This window comes from Mixophyes fleayi, chromosome 5, assembly GCF_038048845.1.
Source record: "Mixophyes fleayi isolate aMixFle1 chromosome 5, aMixFle1.hap1, whole genome shotgun sequence".
Classification (NCBI taxonomy): Eukaryota; Metazoa; Chordata; class Amphibia; order Anura; family Limnodynastidae; genus Mixophyes; species Mixophyes fleayi.
The window spans coordinates 29,133,875-29,156,691 of record NC_134406.1 but is presented as its reverse complement, the minus strand read 5'-3'; the positions used below and the strand labels follow the sequence as shown (position 1 = coordinate 29,156,691).

Below are 22,817 nucleotides of genomic sequence, written 5' to 3'. Positions count from 1 at the left end.
TAGGTGTTGGCAACCAATCAGATTCTAGCTTTTATTTATCTAGGTCAGTTTAGAAAATGATAGCTGGAATCTAATTTGGTGTTATGGGGCAGAACCTCCACTTTTCACTTTTAGAAGAGTTGAAAACCTCACTCCCCAATTCTGAACATTTCACCCTCTCCCATTCTCAGCTAATGTTCAGCATTGTAGCCCTAAGGTCCAGTATATCATACTTAATTGTTCAGCGTGATAGCCCCAATCTCCAGCACTGTAGTCTAATGCTGAGCATAGTATCCCTAGAATTCAGCATATCATGTAGCCAAAATGTTAAACCCGGTAGCCCCAAAGATCAGCATATTTACAGTGCAAATATCTAACAATATCCATAACAGCTGTAAAGTACAGCATTTGATAGTGATTTCAGTAAATAAGGTTACATGAAAAAAATAAAAAATGCTGTGTGTGCAAAATGCCTCAATTTGAAATGTATATATGCAGTTTGTTACATGTAAGTCTCATGTTCTATATAAAATATAATACAAACACAAATACAAAATTAAATTAAACAAACACCTGTTGTTTCCCATTTTGAAAATCACATGGTAATCTTTCCTGCCGCAGGATAAATGTAAATGTTAATTAAGTGATGCAATAGACAGCCATAACTTCATATAATACAGCAGCCACTAATGAATGAGGTACTATCAGCTAGAAGGGTCAAGACACAATCAGCCAATCAGAAGCAGCTGATTGTCATCATCATCATCACATATCGTTGTGCCCGCCCCCTAGCACCTGTACAGACACCTCCTGACAGGTGTTTGTGTCCAGGATGTGAACACACCAATACTTGGTCTACGCTTCACCTCCCCTTCCCTCCCCGGTTCTGCCTCTCAAGTCACTAAATGCTAAGGGCTGACACCGCACCACTGCCTCACCTTACCCTTTTTACCTTTAAGCTGTCAAAGCTTAAATCATGACCTGAAAAAATGACACGGACGCATGTTTAAATTTTTGACGCCCTATGGTCACAGTTTCAATTGTTATAAATAATGGGGGCAAAGAAAGCAGATGCAGTAACAGCTACCAGTCAATACCAAACATGGGGTGGCCAGCTGGCCCAGAACCCCGGCACTACCTTAAGGACGTCAGAAAGACTCCATGCCTTCTGCCTCCAAAAAGGGACACTTAAACAAACGATACCCCGGACACCTACACAAGTGACCTTGAAGAGACAAGAGCGAAGGGGGAAGAATACTAAGGCCCAACGCAACATTTGAGCCAATGTATTAAACCGCTGGCTGCACTGCTTTCCCGCCGACTGTGACGTGTCTGAATTAGGAGAGAAAACAACAATAAACAAATGACAGTGCCAAACACATGCATCAAAAGGGAGGGGCGGGCGGGCAATCATGAAGCAAGAGAGGGAAAATTCCTGTCCCTCTTGCTTATGTAAGCTTCCAAGCCCCACCCCATGAAATCTTATTGGTTACCTCCATATCCTGACAGAAGCTTAACCCTTCAAGGTAAGTGCAGTAGTGAGATTACAAGCCCAGCGTTTAAATGCATCCGTCCCCGTTCTGGTCCTCATTTCTCCAAAGAGTTGTAAGTGTGTGTGAAGTACAGAAATGGGTATTTTAAGTATATTTTAGGTAAAAAACAGACATAAGTTAAAAAAAAGACAGACATATGTCCAACTATTTATGAGTCCCTAAATGTTGGCCTTTCACTATTGAGATTGTTTATTCTTAAATATATTTCAGATGCATGCCCTAAAGGTTATTAATTTGATATTTAAATAAGAAAAATAATCTTCTATGTGGGATTGCTGCACTAATGAGCAAAGAAAATCAAATTTTCACATATATTTGTTTCACACAAGATCGAATAATCTATGCATAGGTCAGCATATACATGCAAAACAGGGAAATAATTAACTTAAATAAGTGGAAATTTTGTGGGTTATTAACATTAAAACTTTCAAAATTCATAAAATCAATATGAATAAAGTGGTTGTTTTATGACATTTTCCTGTATTAATTGCATTCATTTTAATTTGAGTCAGCATGGTATAAATTAAAGAGAGAAATGGCTATAGAAAGATATATATCTAATTTAGCATATTATAATAGCATTCTCCTCCAAAGCTAACTGTGCCAGCATCTAGCTAAAAAGCGCTTTGCAATGCTCAGTAACCTCTGGTCCTACTGAAGAATGGAAATACATGCGGTATATTCAGACTCTTATTTTTCAGAGTAAAGATATACAAATGAAGGATTCCGCAATACTGACCAGATGAACCAATATGGAGGACGTCATCATTATCATCATCATCAGCAGCAATTTATATAGTGCCACTAATTCCGCAGCGCTGTACAGAGAACACACTCACATCAGTCCCTGCCCCATTGGAGCTTACAGTCTAAATTCCCTAACACACACACACAGGCAGTCAGAGATAGAGAGACTAGGGTCAATTTGACATTTATGAAGGACACTTAGGGGCATATTCAATTCTTTAGAAGTCCAGCGGCGTTAAAACTACTACAGTTAATACGGTAAAATCCAGCGAGAAAATTACCGTATTAACTGTTTTTCCTCGCACGATTACCGTAATCGTGTGCGGACCGCAGGATTTTCGCCGTTTCCGCCGACAATTGAATACGCTCCTTATTGTCTACAATAAAACCCCTTGTTTTGCAGTGGTACATATGGATGGTCCATCCAGCTCACATTCAGGTGCACACCTGGGGCCTGATTCATTAAGGATCTTAACTTAAGAAACTTCTTATTTAAGTGTCCTGGACAAAACCATGTTACATTGCAAGGGGTGCAAATGAGTGTTCTGTTTTGCACATAAGTTTAATACTGACTGTTCTTTCATGCAGCACACAAATACTTGATAGCTTATTTGTACACTGAAATTTAAAGTTGATATTTGTGTGCTACATAAAAAAACAGTCAGTATTTAACTTATGTGCAAAATAGAATACTAATTTGCACCCCTTGCATTGTAACATGGTTTTGTCCAGGAGACTTAAATAAGAAGTTTCTTAAGTTAAGATCCTTAATGAATCAGGCCCCTGCTCTTCACTCTCTTGGGAGGTGATTCTGAAGACCATAAATCTCCAATCTCTGCTACTTTAGAACCACCTTTTTAATTAACATCAAGGTTTACTTTTTTTTTTTACAATAAACAGCTTCTTTTATGTCTTGAATTAATCATGAGAGTGATGGAATAGTAGTGTAAGGGATAATTGTATGAAAGTTCGGTTTTCAACAAGTTTGCTGGTCATATTGAAAATGGCAATTTAATTAAAGGCAAAACCTACCGAGTGCCGTAGACACCTGCCACTGCCACTGGTGTGCCCAGTATTTACATGTTTTTAGGGAAGAGGAAGGGGAAAGCCCACGGTTGTAGAAGAGCTGGGCATGCAGCCAGGGGTAAAATGGCATGCTCTAATGGCTATGCCACCATGAAAGTAAAATACATTGTATAGTGTTAACGTGACATGCAGCATACCAATGGGATTCTATACAAACCAAAAGGTTGCAGTCTGTTAAGCTGCTGTGACAAAAAATAAACAGCAAGTTTATTGCAGCAAGTATTTTTTGTTCCGTAATCAAGTATTTGTGAACCCCCTCTATAAATCACGCGTTTGCCCTGGCTCTACATAATGAACTACGTATATACTTTTTCACTATACCAATGGTCACATTTAAGAAAATCATATTTTTGAAAAATAAAACTCAAATTTATTTGTAAACTAAAAACCTGTATTTTCCATCAAGGCGTACTAGTGTTTGCAGGGATAACATCCAAAATACCCCACAACTATAGTAATAGAAAAAACAACTTTTTATTGAAAATCCTTCAAGCTTCATTTATTTTGAAGGATATAAACCTCCCAGGATTCTGCTTTGATATCTGCTATCAGAAAGAAATACAGAAATTACACTGAACTTAAATCTCCCTAGCACCAGGCCATAGCTTAATCCTTAAAAGAAACCATGTAATCTAACAATACAGGGACGACCGAAGTTACTGATCTCAGGTGAGTTGACAGAAGTGGAAAGAAAGGTTGCTTCATACAAATAAACATTTTATGTGTATTTTTCAGTCTTTTCTTCAATCCTTCTGTTCGTCAAGCTGTTTTAAATACATTACAAAACAGTTTATTGGTAATACGTTATTTAAAAGGACGGTTATCATGAGAAATGTTGTATGATCATTTTTACAGCAATAAATGGTTAATTTGATGTTTATCACTCTGCTTTATTGATTTGGAGTTGCAACAAGACTCTTGCGCAACAGTCAGTTCTGACTAGGGATGAGCGCACTCGGATTTATGAAATCCGAGCCCACCCGAATGTTGCGGATCCGAGTCGGATCCGAGACAGATCCGGGTATTGGCGCCAAATTCAAATGTGAAACTGAGGCTCTGACTCATAATCCCGTTGTCGGATCTCGCGATACTCGGATCCTATAAATTCCCCGCTAGTCGCCGCCATCTTCACTCGGGCATTGATCAGGGTAGAGGGAGGGTGTGTTAGGTGGTCCTCTGTGCTGTTTAGTTCTGTGCTGTTTAGTTCTGTGCTGTGCTGTGCTGTGCTGTGCTGTGCTGTGCTGTGCTGTGCTGTGTTCTGCAGTATCAGTCCAGTGGTGCTGTGTGCTGTGCTCTGTCCTTCTGAGGTCAGTGGTGCTGCTGGGTCCTGTGCTGTGTCCTGTTCAGTCCAGTGGTGCTGTGTCCTGTGCTCTGTGCTTCTAAGGGCATAGTTATTTCCCCAATATTCCCCTGTGTTTAAAAAAATAAAAAAAAGTTTTTTTAAAAAATACCAAAAACTACTTTAATTTTTTTGAATTACCACAAAATTTGCACAACCAATCCTGCAGTATAAGCCCATTGGTACTGCAATATTACCAAGTTCACACATTCAGCAGTAAAAGTCCAGTGGTACTGCAATATTACAAAGTTTACACATTCTGCAGTATCAGTCCAGTGGTGCTGTGTCCTGTGCTCTGTGCTTCTAAGGGCATAGTTATTTCCCCATTATTCCCAAGTTTTTAAAAAATAAAAAAAAAGTAAAAAAAAAAAAAAAAAATTTAAAAAAAATAAAATATATATAATAATTATAACCAAATTTGCAAAACCAATCCAGCAGTATAAGTCCATTGGTACTGCAATATTACAAAGTTCACACATTCTGCAGTATCAGTCCAGTGGTGCTGTGTCCTGTGCTCTGTCCTGCTGCGGTCCGTAGTGCTGCTGGGTCCTGTGCCGTGTCCTGTTCAGTCCAGTGGTGCTGTGTCCTGTGCTCTGTGCTTCTAAGGGCATAGTTATTTCCCCATTATTCCCAAGTTTTTAAAAAATAAAAAAAAGTAAAAAAAAATAAAAAAGTAAAAAATAAATAAATATAATAATTATAACCAAATTTGCAAAACCAATCCAGCAGTATAAGTCCATTGGTACTGCAATATTACAAAGTTCACACATTCTGCAGTATCAGTCCAGTGGTGCTGTGTCCTGTGCTCTGTCCTGCTGAGTTCCGTAGTGCTGCTGGGTCCTGTGCCGTGTCCTGTTCAGTCCAGTGGTGCTGTGTCCTGTGCTCTGTGCTTCTAAGGGCATAGTTATTTCCCCACTATTCCCAAGTTTTTTAAAAATAAAAAAAAAGTAAAAAAAAAAAAAAAATTTAAAAAAAAATAAATATATAATAATTATAACCAAATTTGCAATACCAATCCAGCAGTATAAGTCCATTGGTACTGCAATATTACCAAGTTCACACATTCTGCAGTATCTTGTGCTACATATAATGGAGACCAAAAATTTGGAGGATAAAGTAGGGAAAGATCAAGACCCACTTCCTCCTAATGCTGAAGCTGCTGCCACTAGTCATGACATAGACGATGAAATGCCATCAACGTCGTCTTCCAAGCCCGATGCCCAATCTCGTAGTACCGGGCATGTAAAATCCAAAAAGCCCAAGTTAAGAAAAAGTAGCAAAAAGAGAAACTTTAAATCATCTGAGGAGAAACGTAAAGTTGCCAATATGCCATTTACGACACGGAGTGGCAAGGAACGGCTTAGGCCCTGGCCCGTGTTCATGACTAGTGGTTCAGCTTCACCCACGGATCTTAGCCCTCCTCCTCCTCCCCCCCCCTACAAAAAATTGAAGCGAGTTATGCTGTCAGCAACAAAACAGCAAACAACTCTGCCTTCTAAAGAGAAATTATCACAAATCCACAAGGCGAGTCCAAGGATGTTGGTGGTTGTCAAGCCTGACCTTCCCATCACTGTACGGGAAGAGGTGGCTCGGGAGGAGGCTATTGATGATGTAGCTGGCGCTGTGGAGGAACTTGATGATGAGGATGGTGATGTGGTTATTGTAAATGAGGCACCAGGAGGGGAAACAGCTGATGTCCATGGGATGAAAAAGCCCATCGTCATGCCTGGTCAGAAGACCAAAAAATGCACCTCTTCGGTCTGGAGTTATTTTTATCCAAATCCAGACAACCAATGTATGGCCATATGTAGCTTATGTAAAGCTCAAATAAGCAGGGGTAAGGATCTTGCCCACCTAGGAACATCCTCCCTTATACGTCACCTGAATAACCTTCATAGTTCAGTGGTTAGTTCAGGAACTGGGGCTAGGACCCTCATCGGTACAGGGACACCTAAATCCCGTGGTCCAGTTGGATACACACCAGCAACACCCTCCTCGTCAACTTCCTCCACAATCTCCATCAGATTCAGTCCTGCAGCCCAAGTCAGCAGCCAGACTGAGTCCTCCTCAATACGGGATTCATCCGAGGAATCCTGCAGCGGTACGCCTACTACTGCCACTGCTGCTGTTGCTGCTGTTAGTCGGTCATCTTCCCAGAGGGGAAGTCGTAAGACCGCTAAGTCTTTCACAAAACAATTGACCGTCCAACAGTCGTTTGCCATGACCACAAAATACGATAGTAGTCACCCTATTGCAAAGCGTATAACTGCGGCTGTAACTGCAATGTTGGTGTTAGACGTGCGCCCGGTGTCCGCCATCAGTGGAGTGGGATTTAGAGGGTTGATGGAGGTATTGTGTCCCCGGTACCAAATCCCCTCGAGATTCCACTTCACTAGGCAGACGATACCAAAAATGTACAGAGAAGTACGATCAAGTGTCCTCAGTGCTCTAAAAAATGCGGTTGTACCCACTGTCCACTTAACCACGGACATGTGGACAAGTGGTTCTGCGCAAACGAAGGACTATATGACTGTGACAGCCCACTGGGTAGATGCATCCCCTTCCGCAGCAACAGGAACAGCTGCATCAGTAGCAGCAACTACAAAATGGCGGCTCGTGCAAAGGCAGGCAACATTGTGCATTACAGGCTTTAATAAGAGGCACAATGCTGACAACATATTAGAGAAAATGAGGGAAATTATCTCCCAGTGGCTTACCCCACTTAGACTCTCATGGGGATTTGTGGTGTCAGACAATGCCAGTAACATTGTGCGGGCATTAAATATGGGCAATTTCCAGCACGTCCCATGTTTTGCCCACACCATTAATTTGGTGGTGCAGCATTACCTCAAGAGTGACAGGGGTGTGCAGGAGATGCTTGCGGTGGCGCGCAAAATTGCTGGACACTTTCGGCATTCAGCCAGTGCCTACCGCAGACTAGAGGCACATCAAAAAAGCATGAACCTGCCCTGCCATCACCTCAAACAAGAGGTTGTGACGCGCTGGAACTCCACCCTCTATATGCTGCAGAGGATGGAGGAGCAGCAAAAGGCCATTCAGGCCTACACAGCCACCTACGACATAGGCAAAGGAGTGGGGATGCGCCTCAGTCAAGCGCAGTGGAGACTGATTTCCGTGTTGTGCAAGGTTCTGCAGCCATTTGAACTTGCCACACGAGAAGTCAGTTCCGACACTGCCAGCTTGAGTCAGGTCATTCCCCTGATCAGGCTGTTGCAGAAGCAGCTGGAGAAAGTGAGGGAGGAGCTGGTAAGCCATTGCGATTACACCAAGCATGTAGCTCTTGTGGATGTAGCCCTTCGTACGCTTTGCCAGGATCCGAGGGTGGTCACTCTTTTAAAGTCAGAGGAATACATTCTGGCCACCGTGCTCGATCCTCGGTTTAAAGCGTATGTTGTGTCTCTGTTTCCGGCGGACACAAGTCTACAGCGGTGCAAAGACCTGCTGGTCAGGAGATTGTCCTCTGAAGAGGACCGTGACATCCCAACAGCTCCACCCTCATTTTCTTCCACATCTATGGCTGCGAGGAAAAAGCTCAGTTTTCCCAAAAGAGGCACTGGCGGGGATGCTGATAACATCTGGTCCGGACTGAAGGACCTGCCAACCATTGCAGACATGTCTACTCTCGCTGCATTGGATGCTGTCACAATAGAAAAAATTGTGGATGATTACTTTGCTGACACCATCCAAGTAGACATGTCAGACAGTCCATATTGTTACTGGCAGGAAAAAAAGGCAGTTTGGAAGCCCCTGTACAAACTGGCTCTATTTTACCTGAGTTGTCCCCCCTCCAGTGTGTACTCGGAAAGAGTTTTTAGTGCAGCGGGGAACCTGGTCAGTGAGCGGCGAAGGAGGTTGCTTCCTCACAACGTTGAAAAAATGATGTTTATAAAAATGAATAATCAATTCCTCAATGAAGTACAGCACTGCCCTCCAGACAGTACAGAGGGACCTGTGGTTGTGGAGTCCAGCGGGGACGAATTGATAATGTGTGATGAGGAGGAAGTACACACTGTAGGGGGAGAGGAATCAGAGGTTGAGGATGAGGACGACATCTTGCCTCAGTAGAGCCTGTTTAGTCTGTACAGGGAGAGATGAATAGCTTTTTTGGTGTGGGGGCCCAAACAAACCAATCATTTCAGCCAAAGGTGTTTGGTAGGCCCTGTCGCTGAAATGATTGGTTTGTTAAAGTGTGCATGTCCTATTTCAACAACATAAGGGTGGGTGTGAGGGCCCAAGGACAATTCCATCTTGGACCTTTTTTTTTTGCATTATATGACCAATCAACAGTCGTTTGCCATGTTCAAAAAGTAAAACCAAATTTAAAAAAATACAAGAAATTAAACCAAAAGTAAAATGCCGTGTCATAATTTAAAACAAGAGGTATTGATGTGCTCTAAAACTACTGTATTGTTGTTTATATTTTATAAACACTACACTTGAAAGCTTGAGTCTTTCAATAAAAAAGTAACTGTCCATTGCACGAATATTTGCAACAGGGACAATTTTAGGGTTAAGAAAGTCAACTAATAACACTTCGACGCTGTCTGTCTTTATAAACACTACACTTGGAAGTTGGAGGAGGTATTGTGGCCCCGGCACCAAATTTACTACCGGGGCCACTCCACTGTGCAGTCCATATTTAGGTGTATCAGATATTAAACAACGGTGACAGTTGATGCCCAATTTTTTAATTATATTGTGGCCTCGGTACCAAATTGTGTACCGGGGCCACCACACTACGCAGTCCAGATACTTGTTTGGTGGAATTCAGACCAGTTGAGGGTTTTATTATTATTATATTGTGTGGACCACTCTATCTATACCACACTACAACTCTATATACCACTCTATTTCATACTTTAATTCTATTTCATACTTTAATTCTATTTAATACTTTAATTCTATTTCATACTTTAAATCTATTTCATACTTTAATTCTATTACTAATTACCATAAAGAGGAACAAAATAAACCAATTTTACCAAAAGTATAATATGACTTAGACTTACAAACACTACACTTGAAAGATCGTGCCTTTAAATGAAAAAGTCAGTCTTCATTGCACGACTATGTGCAACAGGGACAGTTTTTTGGGTTTACAAAGTCAAACAATAACACTTTGACCCTGTCTGTCTGGGATCTCAATGACGAATTGTCTGTACCATGTTTGGAGGAGGTATTGTGGCCCCGGTATCAAATTGGGTACCGGGGCCACCCCACTATGCAGTCCAGATACTTGTTTGGTGGAATTCTGACACGTGGAGGGTTTTTTAATTATATTGTGGCCTCGGTACCAAATTGTGTACCGGGGCCACCACACTACGCAGTCAAGATAGATAGATGCGTATCATAGATAAAGTACATTCAGTGGTGTGGGGCAAATTGAAAAATATTCAAAATGCACTGACATTATCAAAAACAAGAGGTTGTCACACGCTAAAACTCCAACATGTATATGATGGAGAGGATGGAGGAGCAGCCGTATGTGTAGTGTAATGCAGATCTGTTGAAGGTTTTTTATATATTTTATTGTGGTGCCCAGTGCCCACTCCTCTACGCAGTCCAGGTACATTTATTGGTGCGATTCATAAAAGTTCAGGGTTTTTAAGATATTGTGGTGACCCACTCCTCTACGCAGTCCAGGTACATTTATTGGTGCGATTCATAAAAGTTCAGGGTTTTTAATATATTGTGGTGACCCACTCCTCTACGCAGTCCAGGTACATTTATTGGTGCGATTCATAAAAGTTCAGGGTTTTTAATATATATTGTGGTGACCCACTCCTCTAGGCAGTCCAGGTACATTTATTGGTGCGATTCATAAAAGTTCTGGGTTTTTAAGATATTGTGGTGACCCACTCCTCTACGCAGTCCAGGTACATTTATTGGTGCGAATCATAAAAGTTCAGGGTTTTTAATATATATTGTGGTGACCCACTCCTCTACGCAGTCCAGGTACATTTATTGGTGCGATTCATAAAAGTTCTGGGTTTTTAAGATATTGTGGTGACCCACTCCTCTACGCAGTCCAGGTACAATTATTGGTGCGATTCATAAACGTTCAGGGTTTTTAAGATATTGTGGTGACCCACTCCTCTACGCAGTCCAGGTACATTTATTGGTGCGAATCATAAAAGTTCAGGGTTTTTAATATATATTGTGGTGACCCACTCCTCTACGCAGTCCAGGTACATTTATTGGTGCGATTCATAAAAGTTCAGGGTTTTTAATATATATTGTGGTGACCCACTCCTCTACGCAGTCCAGGTACAATTATTGGTGCGAATCATAAAAGTTCAGGGTTTTTAATATATATTGTGGTGACCCACTCCTCTAGGCAGTCCAGGTACATTTATTGGTGCGATTCATAAAAGTTCTGGGTTTTTAAGATATTGTGGTGACCCACTCCTCTACGCAGTCCAGGTACATTTATTGGTGCGATTCATAAAAGTTCAGGGTTTTTAATATATATTGTGGTGACCCACTCCTCTACGCAGTCCAGGTACATTTATTGGTGCGATTCATAAAAGTTCAGCATTTTTAATATATATTGTGGTGACCCACTCCTCTACGCAGTCCAGAAAGATACCTTGTTGCAACGTTTTGGACTAATAACTATATTGTGAGGTGTTCAGAATACACTGTAAATTAGTGGAAATGCTTGTTATTGAATGTTATTGAGGTTAATAATAGCCTAGGAGTGAAAATAAGCCCAAAAAACTTGATTTTTAAACTTTTTATGTTTTTTTGCAAAAAATCCCAATCCAAAACCTTAAATCCGAACCGAGACCTTTCGTCAAGTGTTTTGCGAGACAAATCCGAACCTCAAAAATAACGAAAATCCGGATCCAAAACACAAAACACGAGACCTCAAAAGTCGCCGGTGCACATCCCTAGTTCTGACAAGGTGATATCGCCTTCATTATCCACACAGCTGAGCTAGTAAGACTATAGATCGCACAGCACAGTGAAAAGTAACATGCATGATGAGCCCTGGGAGAGGAAAGCTGGATAAATAACGCTTACAACAATAAAACAGTCAAATCTGATACTTGAGCAAGATGTTATAGAAGCAAAACTGACAACAACTATGGTTTCCTTAAGGTTATGTTATATATAAGCCTATATCTCCTTAAAGGAAGTCTTTAAGAAAGATTGTTGTGGATGAGTGAAAGTAGCATGGCCAAGTGTTTCATAGACCCAGAATTTGAGCAAAATCACGACGAAATAAGCCCAACCCAAACTGAATGACGAGCCATATTTGCTCAAGGCCACACCCATTTTCCTGATAAGCGTTCTCCCTTTTGAAGTCCCCAAATCTAGACAGTAACACCAAAATTGGAACATGGAAACATATGGTTTTGATTTTCCGCAGCCTTCCAGTCTTTAAGCACTGTCTGAAAACTACCTGACTCACACTTACCCTCTTAATTATTGACGAGGGGTATTTAAAATGCAAACTATATGTTGTGAACATATTCAGGGCCTGATTTAGAGTCATAAGAAATTTACACTTAACTCATAAGTGTAAATTGCATCCCTGTAATTAACACAGTATTCCAAGTCACACGGATCTTTAGATCCAGTGCACAGCGCCTTCTAAGGCAGATAAATGAATAAGAAAATTAATGTAAATTTTTTCTAAAAAAATTGTGCTATCCCCCTTAAACAGCACAAGGGTTGGTTATGCTGTTTGGGAAGGAGTGCACACCTTTTTTTTTTTATTTCAATTATTTTTTTTACTTTGTTTTTTATTACGTCTCCAAGAGACCTATCTGAATAGCATGTAAAGAACGTGAACACGCCTTTACATTCTAGGCTCGGCTTCTACCTCCCCCGTTCCAGCTCTCTAAGCGCAGAGAGGTGCAAGAGGGAGATCTGTCTCAGTCAGAATTCAAACCGAGATGGATCCTTGGCTAAAAGTGCTATTTGCACTGATAGTTGGACTTATGTCCGACTCTAAATCAGGCCCTCAGTAACTATGTCATGATGAGGATTGTAGTGCTTCAATTTCTGCTGAGACAGTCACAGTATCACACTTAATGCTGCACTGAACTATATCTTCCTTCGTTTATTGTTCATTCCTTTGTTCTGTGTACATCTCCATAGAGATACCATGAGTGCTGCAGCTAGACATGTATAAGCAACCATGAAAAGTTACATTGGAAATGATTATAAATATGGGTTTCATTTGCATGATCAATAGTTATTGATAAATGATTAGCATATATTTTTATTGACTCTTTCAGTATGCATTCCTGCAATATATTTAATTGCATAAATGTGCCTATTTACCCTGATTGGGCATGTATAGGTGTTTGGACCAGCCCCCTAAAACCAGCCTGATCCTACTTGAGGATCAAACTGTAAATGTGCGTGGTGCAATTTATTTCTCTCCTAACATACTGCTTCGTCCAGCATCGACTAAAGGCGAATTTAATCATAAGAATAAGGAGGCATTTTTCACCTTTGTGTGTTTGAATGCTTCTTTACATTATATTTTTGCCCATATTAATACACTTATTGCATCAAATGTACTGGGAGGTCAAGCAAGCAGTTCCATTGAAAGTGTAGGAGGAATTCTGATGATTGACACCTCCTGAGCGCCTGTTAAAAAGCTAGTTCATTAGCAGAAAGAAAGATGCTCTGCAGCATCTGTGAATGTGCCCTTTCATAGCTCATTGTACAAAACACAATCTCCTGTTTGGTTATTAACACAATTCAAGGCACATTAAATTAGCTAGGAAAGCCATGATCCAGCCAGCTTTTTCTGTATGAAGATACAAACTGCCTCATCCTCATCCATGGGCAGAACGGTGGCTAAGTGGTTAGCACTTCTGCCGCACAGTGCTGGGGTCATGAGTTTAGTTCCCAGCCATGGCCTTATCTGTGTGGAGTTTGTATGTTCTTCCTGTGTTTGCGTGGGTTTCCTCCGGGTGCTCCAGTTTCCTCCCACACTCCAAAAGCATACTAGTAGGTTAATTGGCTGCTATCAAAATTGACCCTAGTGTCTCTCTCTCTATCTGTCTGTGTGTGTGTGTGTGTGTGTTAGGGAATTTAGACTGTAAGCTCCAATGGGGCAGGGACTGATGTGAATGAGTTCTCTGTACAGCGCTGCGGAATCAGTGGCGCTATATAAAGAAATGGTGATGATGATGATCCTCCACAGACAAGCAGATCCGATGTTCTTCCTGCACAAATGGGCATTTGGTGGCAAAAATATATGCAAAACGATAACACGGGTGCAATATTGTATATTCATAATAACCCTTATTGTGCTTTACTTCTACTAAATATTATAAATTGTGCCTAGACACTGACATCTATTGTATACTAGATAATTTCTTTGGATGACTACAGAGCAGTACAAAGCAAAAATAAAAAGTGACGTAAACGCTCTTCACTGCTGTTTCCCTAAGTAAATAATCATTCTAGCCATTAGAACATTATAAATATCGCATGGAACATTCAGATTATGCATATTAACTGTAGACAACAGGCCATTGTTTTGTATTGCACATAAGTGTCAAAACATACCCTGATTATTTTAATAAATCAATGTAAACTGCCATGTACATAATACAGTATTCATACAAAGCAATATCGCTATATTGCAGTCTTGATACTGAAATGCTATTGTGGAAATAACGTGAATTAGCTTGCAGCGAACACATTTATGTCTCCTAAGTAATCTATCTGAATTTTATTATTTAGAGAGTTAATATGTTCACTTTCATAACTGAAAAATTCCCACCTGGGATCGGAAGAATCAAGTCCATGAAATCACATATAGCATCTTAGACAGGCCATTGCAGAGTGATTAATGACTACATTGTGGGACTAAAATTAGCTTGGAAAATATAGAAATGCGGAGGGACAAAAATCTGGAATGTCATCTGCAACCACAAATACTGTAAAATATGGAATTATTAATAAAGCTGCAAGCCCATGTATACAAGGGCAAGTTTTGTACATTTTTTTTTTAATAATATTTTATTGGATTTTCAAAGGCAAAAATACAATATAAATAAACCAATAATTATTTAGGTATGACATTGGTAAATATCAAAACATGGAGACAGAATATTCAATGTAATATGATACCTCCGAGTAAAGTTGTGGTGAGATAAACTAAGGGGGAGGATCAAAGAGGGAGGGAAAATTGAGGTAGGGATTTAATTAGTAGCGATCAAGTGGTTTATCTGAGCAAGTGGGGAGGTGTGGGGGTGTTAGTATCCCGTAGTAAGGATTAGGTGATGGACATGGAAGGGAGCATCCATGTGTCAGAGGCTGCTTTATATACCCTAAGGTGCCTCCTGATTGGGTTAGGGAGATTTTGGCGGTAAGACAAGCTGGCTGCAGACAGGAGAGCAGAGATAGCGTCCCGCTGCTAGGCAACAGGAAATGGTTGCTGAGAAGGTGCAGGCGTCCGTTTCCTGCACCAAGTGTCAGTGCGGAGGCGGCGCCTGACACATTAAAATGCAGTTAAAATCAGATACGGTTCATGCGTACACACTACACACGATTTACTTTCAGATCTGTGCTCTTCCTCTGGTCCTATAGTCGTTTAGAGAATAACAGCACAATATGCATTCATTCATTCCTGTCACACTGATGAACCGCATTATCCACATGTCATAACAAATTTAGTTAGCTTGTGTGACTCTGAAATGAAATATTCAGTGTCAGAACGAACAAACGAATTATTCCATCTACAGCACTCTCTACATTTAGTCACCAGAAGATGCTCACTGCCAGCATCGTGATCGTGATTGCATATACACGTCATGATCGGAAAGTGATTGGAACAAGATTATTACACAGTACGACCAACCAAATGAAACGACAATCGGCACTTTGGAACGATTGCCGTTCATCGTGTAAATATACACACTAACGCCATATGTGTCCAAGCGGTCGTTTATCGGGTGATTGGCCCGATAGTTGTCTGAAAAACCTCCAGTGTGTACCCAGCCTTAGATAGTATGGAGACACAAACAGAACAGAAAGATGGATATTTTACCCTGTATCACATTTTAGTAAATAAGAGTAACATTCCACAAAACCACGTGGATGATTTATATTACATTGTATCGTATTTGAGTGAGTAATAGTGATAGTATTATCAGAAACAATTGAGGATTCTAGAGTCAAGAGGGTTCCACTGATTACTCATCAGTGCATTAATAAAGATAACGGAATGTTTCACAAATTAATGCTGACAAAATAGTGTATTATTATGGCTTTGGAGTTTGATAAAGCATTCATTTGCAAAACAATACTCCTGTAGCTCTTCTTAAATAATTTTGGATCATGGTTATTTGGATTTTAATTGTTATACTGAATTTAATTATCATTTTGTATTGATGCCAACACTATAAAACATGTTTAACTTTAATATATTAGGAGTGTGGTTTCCATTATCTTTATTAATACACAGAGTAGAATTCACTAATATCTCATCCTACAGAATTGTAAAATGTAATCTTGAAATCTTATTTACATGATATTATAATCGTTATTTATACTGTTTTGTGAAATATTGGTTATTAACTACTCTAGGTACAATGATAAAATATTTTATCTTGGCATTATTTGAAATTCTTGTAAACATTAATATAAGAAGTAATGATGCAGAAAGAAGCACTAATAAAATGTGTTCATTTTGAATGTACCGTAAATAAAGAATCTTGTGACCATTTTACAAAAACCTTTGTTAAATATAATGATAACTTGGACATGCCCGTTTTTAAAGAGTATATTTCTAAAACTGACTGTCACGTCAGAAAAACATTTATTTGTGAATTCCTGTTAAGAAAATAAAGTAAAAGATATTTAATGCTATAACTTTGTGAATGCCTCTCATTAGAGGTAATTTATCATCATCGTCATTTATATAGCGCAACAAATTCCGCAGCGCTGTACAGAGAACTCACTCACATCAGTCCCTGCCCCATTGGAGCTTACAGTCTAAATTCCCTAATATAGACACACACTCACACATAGACACAGACAGACAGAGAACGAGACAGACAGAGAGAGAGACTAGGGTCAATTTTCTATAGCAGCCAATTAACCTACCAGTATGGTTTTAAGGTGTGGGAGGAAACCGGAGCACCCGGAGGAAACCCACGCAAACACGGGAAGAACATACAAACTCCACACAGATAAGGCCATGGTTGGGAATCAAACTCATGACCCCAGTGCTGTGAGGCAGAAGTGCTAACCAGCACAGTGGCCTAGTGGATTTGTGATGTCCCCTGTCAAGGGTAAAACCAGCGAGGGATCCCCTGTGCATGTCAAATCACTATATATACCTAGCTGCCACCAGCTGTGTATACATCTGGTATTGTTTGCCAAGGAGCAGAACTTTGCCCACGTAGAGCGGAGAGTAGTTGGGCAGAGTGAAGATATTTGTAGCAAAGTATAGGCTAGGCGCAGCGGTGCACATCTCTATGAAGCCTTTTATTTTTATGAAGCAGTGCCGAAATGAGGTTTACTTTGGTGGAGCAACATTATTGATCTGAGATAAAGGGGCAGAGAGGGAACATTATGCCAAGCGGAGGAGCGCATGACCATTTCCACTTTGCAAAAACATTTAGCGCCAGTTCCGAGCTGGAGGTACTTTTAATGCGACCTGTTTTACGCCTCCATGTTGCACTTCAGCAGAGGATCACAGGTGCACAATGAGCATTGTAATAAAACGCTTTAGACGCACACCATTGTTACATCTAATAAAAGCAGTCCTGGGGGGTATATCTCCTATGCGGTGGTTTCGTAGAACTGCCAATTTCCTGTGCATCCTAAATCCAAATCAAAACTCTATTGTGTCTTATTGTATTCTTACACTGAATCAGGAATTGACGCGTTTCTTAATCCAAGTCTAATATTCCCTTGACTGCAGGCATATATCTTCATGCTAACATGTTAGAAAATACAATTATGCAGTGACATCTATATTAGTGGTATTTACCAACATTTTTATTGTTCACCTCTTTACACCCACATTTTTCCATTACATATGCAATAAAGCCACAAACATTTAAACTATGTTATTTATAAACGTGGCTGTGCTGTGCCCATTTACAAGCATTATGGAATGTTATGAGTTTTCCTTTGCATCACATTTCACAACATCCTGGGAAGCCAGACCACGCTGGGCCCATCAGATTGTCTGGCTCAGTCTACACAACCAGAAGAATTCGCCCTGACAATGTTGGTTACCAGGAAACAGCAGCAAAGAATGCAGGTGGGAGTTTTGTCAAAGGCACAAAACAGCGTCTTCCCTTATCTGATCATTGTATTTTGTGTGGTGTTGTTAAGGCTATGGCTTACTCTGAAGCTCTTCCGTGGTACACAGCTAGGTAAGTGTATACACTAATACATACATTATTTTTTCTCTTAACTTTTTGCAATGTTGTTTTGTCTCTAATGTAACATATTTGTGCACTTACTACCGAAAAATGGCTCATCTCACATCCACCTCCAATTACAATAAATATTGTACAGGTCAACAGGGGATCAACCGTTGCCTTTTGCCAAAATTCTATGTAAACAAATACTCTGCATTTACAGTTTTATAAGAAACATTTCTGTTGATAATATTTAAACAGAAGAGCAAATACAGCTCTGACATAAATATGAAAGGAAAAAAATTTGAATCAACAATAAAAAAAATTAATAAAAAAAATATTCCTGACAATAACACTATGGGGGATATTCAATTGTTAGCGAGATGCGTTAAAATTTAGCGCTCGAAAAAACCCCAAAAAACGCGCTCGTTTTTTCCTGTTCGAGCGCGCGTTTAAAAAAAACAAACCTCAATTCAATTGTTTTTTTGCATGCACCCCCTCGCGCTCTATTATTGGTCCTAGCGAGTTTGAAATGGTTAAGGCACTCATTTTACTATAAAAAAATAAAAGTAAATTAATGCAATCAAGAATGGCCCCAGCACTGCAAAGGAGATTGGGCCCCCACACTGCAATGAAGAAGGGCCCCAGCACTGCAAGCAACAATGGCCCCCCTGTACAGCAGAATTAAAGATTTTACAAGGAGGTACATTTTTTGAAATTTACAAACATTTGAACACTGGCCAAGCATGGACATTTGTAAGGTACAAATATTTGTGGGACAGTGGGCAAGCCGGACCTTTCTTCGAAGGTAAAAATATTTGTTGGGACTTTGCGTAAATAAGTGTGTGTAAGTAAAGCATCATAAAACTGAGGATTTCGTCCATGGTGAGTTTTTTGGTTTTTTTAATTAAAATCTATGGTGTACATGAGGGTGCTTACTGTATTTCTTGGGGTTTTATTATTTTTAATAAAGATTTGTGGTTGGAATGAGGGTGTTGTGCTTTTATTTAACATCTTGCTTTGTGGAACTACAGATCACAGCCAGCCGTGGGTGTAAGAGCATGTTGGCACTTGTGGTTCTACTACAAGTGCAAACATGCCCTGGGTGCTATGGGTACGCTGGTGCTTGTAGTTAGACAAGTAGCAGCATGCCCACACTATTTAGGACAACATGGCTGGCTGGGACATGTAGTTCCACAAGTAAAAAAAAAAATGTTTTGTTTTTTTTCATACAAAATCCCAATTTATTACCATACTACCCACAGCCCAGGGGTAGTAGGAAGAGCCCTAGTGCTATCTGCACTGGCCTGGGTGTCCCTAGGGGGGTGGCCCGCTTACATTTTTCAGCGGACCACAATCCTTAGGGAATCCAGGCCAGCGCTGAGCAGTCTGTGGGTGTTTAGTCATTATGGCCGTGGGACCCAAACTGCGTTTCCCCCACCCCTGTTATAGTGCCTATCACCCCGGCTGGTTTGCCTAGTGCTGGTTCAATTAAATTAGGGGGAACCCTACGTCAAATTTTTAACACATCAATAGCCTGCCAGCACTAGGGCGAAGACTAAATAGAGTGGGGAGCAAACGATTTTGCTTTTAATAAAAAAAGAAAAAAACATGATACTTTTTGGCACAACCACCCCCCCCCCTTAAAAACAAAAAAATAATATAAAAAAGTTTTAAATACATGCACCACTATGGTTTTTTCTAAAGGGGGAAATTTCCAAAAATTGTTAATTATTACACACTTTTTTAAGTACTTTTCTTTTTTTAGGTTACTTTTATGAACTTTTACACCTATTTTCTCAGTTTAATGTATAATTTTCTTAACTTAATAAAAAAATTTTTTCTTTGAGCAGACCATGGAGGTGCGAGATAAAACAGCATATTTGCCTTTTTCACACTTGGCGTTAAAAAACAATTGAATAGCTTTTTCCGCTAAGGGTTCACAGCCAGCCTATACTTTAACATTGACAAATGCTTGGAGCGCGATAACACCGTTTCGGTAAAAAAAAAAAAAGAATAGTATTGCGTGAGAAGTTTTCGCGCTCGAAAATAAGGTAAAATAGCAAAAAAATTACTTTTCACGCTCGAACTTCCAAACTCGCTAACAATTGAATACCCCCCTACGGGGGGGAATTCAAATGTCAGCGGATTTTTTTTCTAACGGTGCATTAAAAAAGGGCAAATGATCCGCGCGGGTTTGGAAAATAAAATTGCTATTTTTATGGGTGTCTCTCTTTTACAGTGTGTGTATGTGCCGTCGCATTTGCGTTTGGCCATGGAATGTGGCGGCGACTTATAATATCCTTATAACATACAAACTTTTTTTCACAATTGTGGTGCTAGAATTGTTTATAAATAATTGTTTATAAATAAAAACACACACACATATATATATATATATATATATATATATATATATATATATATATATATGTAAATATATATATAAATAAATATACATACTGTTTATAAATAAATATACATATTGTTTATAAATAAATAAAGTACTGTCAAAAGTAGTTTTGCATAAGGAAAATAAAACATTTAAGTGAAAAATACGTGTATGTATAAACCTTATTATTATTATTATTATTATTATTATTATTATCCTTTATTTGTTTGGCGCCACAAGGGTTCCGCAGCGCCGTACACTGTACAAAACAGTAGACTATACAGGGTAAGACATTACTGAATAATAAACAATAAATACCAAACCTTACTGTTAGAAACAGTAAAACAAAATCAAATAACCGGTTGATAGTTCTACAGATAAATTGATTTATTTTCAAATGTTATTCATAAGAATTAATTTTGTGAAATTTACCTGCATACTGGAACTTTATTTTCAACACAACATTTCCCTCCATGTCTGCAATAACCATCCGGACATTCTGAAAAACACCACCACTTCAGCACAATATTTCTTTATCATTTACTTGCAAATAGTGCTAAACGAACACATATTTTTACAGTTATCACATGGAATATTAGGAAAGTAATTCATAACAATAAATAATTCATAATTATTAGAATAATTAAATCGGATGTGCACGTTAGGGGAGGTAGGGGAACAGGGGTAGTTGCACAAAATTCAAGTACAAATTTTTTCTTTTTATAGTGTTTTCCATACAAAAGCACTTTATTTTTTCCACTAGTTAACAGACAATCAATCTACAATATTTAAACATTTCTTTTTAAGCATAGCAATATATTTGCAAAATGCAATTGTGACGATGTATACAAATTTATTTTGACTAATGCAGGACAATAATAAATGCTGCACCATAATAACATAACTGTAATAAAAATAATTAAATTTGATACCTGAACAGCCGGACTCATCAATGTGGTTGCTGCAATCTACCTTCCCGTCACATCGCTGGTCAACACTCATCCATGTATTAGAAGGGATGCACAGCAAAGAACCGTTGACAGCCAGCATAGTAGCTGAAATAAAGCAGTCAACACTAATTAGGTACAATAAGCACACAAAATGCATAACCAATGTGCACTGCACAATGCTTTGGTTTTGCACAGATGCGCTTTGAAGGTCGCATATTAAGATACACCCCTCCAGTGTCTAGAGATGACTACATAACCTAGAGTGTGCCTCAGTGTGCGGAGAGGGCACTGTGTAAAATGTAGGTAAATGTCACATCAAAGTCCAACCTTCATTGAATAATTTTTTTTTGTTTTTCTCTAATACTGTTCGGTTTAGTGTTATTTACAGCTTAAATATATATAAAAGGGATAGACCGCGCTTCCTAGATGGATATGTAAGAATGCTGCCTTTAACGGGAAATACCTTGTGATAAGGAGGGGTCCCTTCCCCTATAGAAATAGATACAACAAAATGGTATAACCTGGCGCAAAAATGAAGTGTATTTGTACAGTACCAAAAATTACCAGGTATTACTACCCATGTAAAAACATATAAAAGGGGTAATAAATCCAATAAATCCCAAAAATATATATGTATGTATGTATATAATAAACTGTCCACCTTGACCGCTTCTATCATCTTAACCCATCCATCCATTCTTTAGAAGAGAATATCTAGTTTGGACATATTCAAGTTGGACAGTTTATTATATACATATATATATATTTTTTGGACTTATTGGATTTATTATCCCCTTTTTATGTTTTTACATGGGTAGTAATACCTAGTAATTTGTGGCCCGGACCACTTGTGTTGTTTTTATCATCCAATAAATTTTTGCTTTATTTGTTTACAATTGATTTTATTCACTTCATTTTTTCCACCAGGTTATACCATTTTGTTGTATTTATTTACAGATTAAATTATTCATAAGAGTGAGGGAAGATGTGGACTGCCCTTTTGAAGTGTGGTACTTTTCTGTGAAGCTTTTTTTTACAATGAGCAAAGTGCGCATAGAATACGTCCCTTTGAAAGTATTGGATTAGATCCATAGTTGTGCTATAGTTGATGTCCCTAGACTTGAACAACAACATTTTTGTACCTGCATTAGTGCCGCTACCTATCTAGATGGGTAAACACATCATTGTGATGTCACTGTGGTATCAACCTCTTGGGTACATTTTATGGTGTATCTGAAACAAAGTCAATGCTTGCTCTTTGGTAAGAATTCCTTTACACAAACTGCAGTAGGAACTAGATTCCAAAAGATATTAAACTGAAAATGCTATTTTTTTAAATTATATTTTTTTCAGCAAAACCTCTCGGGAAATGTGTTAATATTAACAATTAGGAGATCA

General features: G+C 39.2%; 1 protein-coding gene across 1 annotated transcript in view; it reads right to left on the bottom strand.

Annotated features, from left to right (window-relative positions):
- The window catches only part of MALRD1 (MAM and LDL receptor class A domain containing 1), a 334,428-nt gene that overhangs the window by 31,802 nt on the left and 279,809 nt on the right, over positions 1–22,817 (bottom strand). Inside the window, exons 34-35 of the mRNA XM_075211472.1 lie at positions 21,402–21,524; positions 20,902–20,968 (exon numbers count right to left, since the gene is read on the bottom strand). Coding sequence (XP_075067573.1) covers positions 20,902–20,968; positions 21,402–21,524 — 190 coding nt within the window. The remainder of the gene's footprint in view (positions 1–20,901; positions 20,969–21,401; positions 21,525–22,817) is intronic.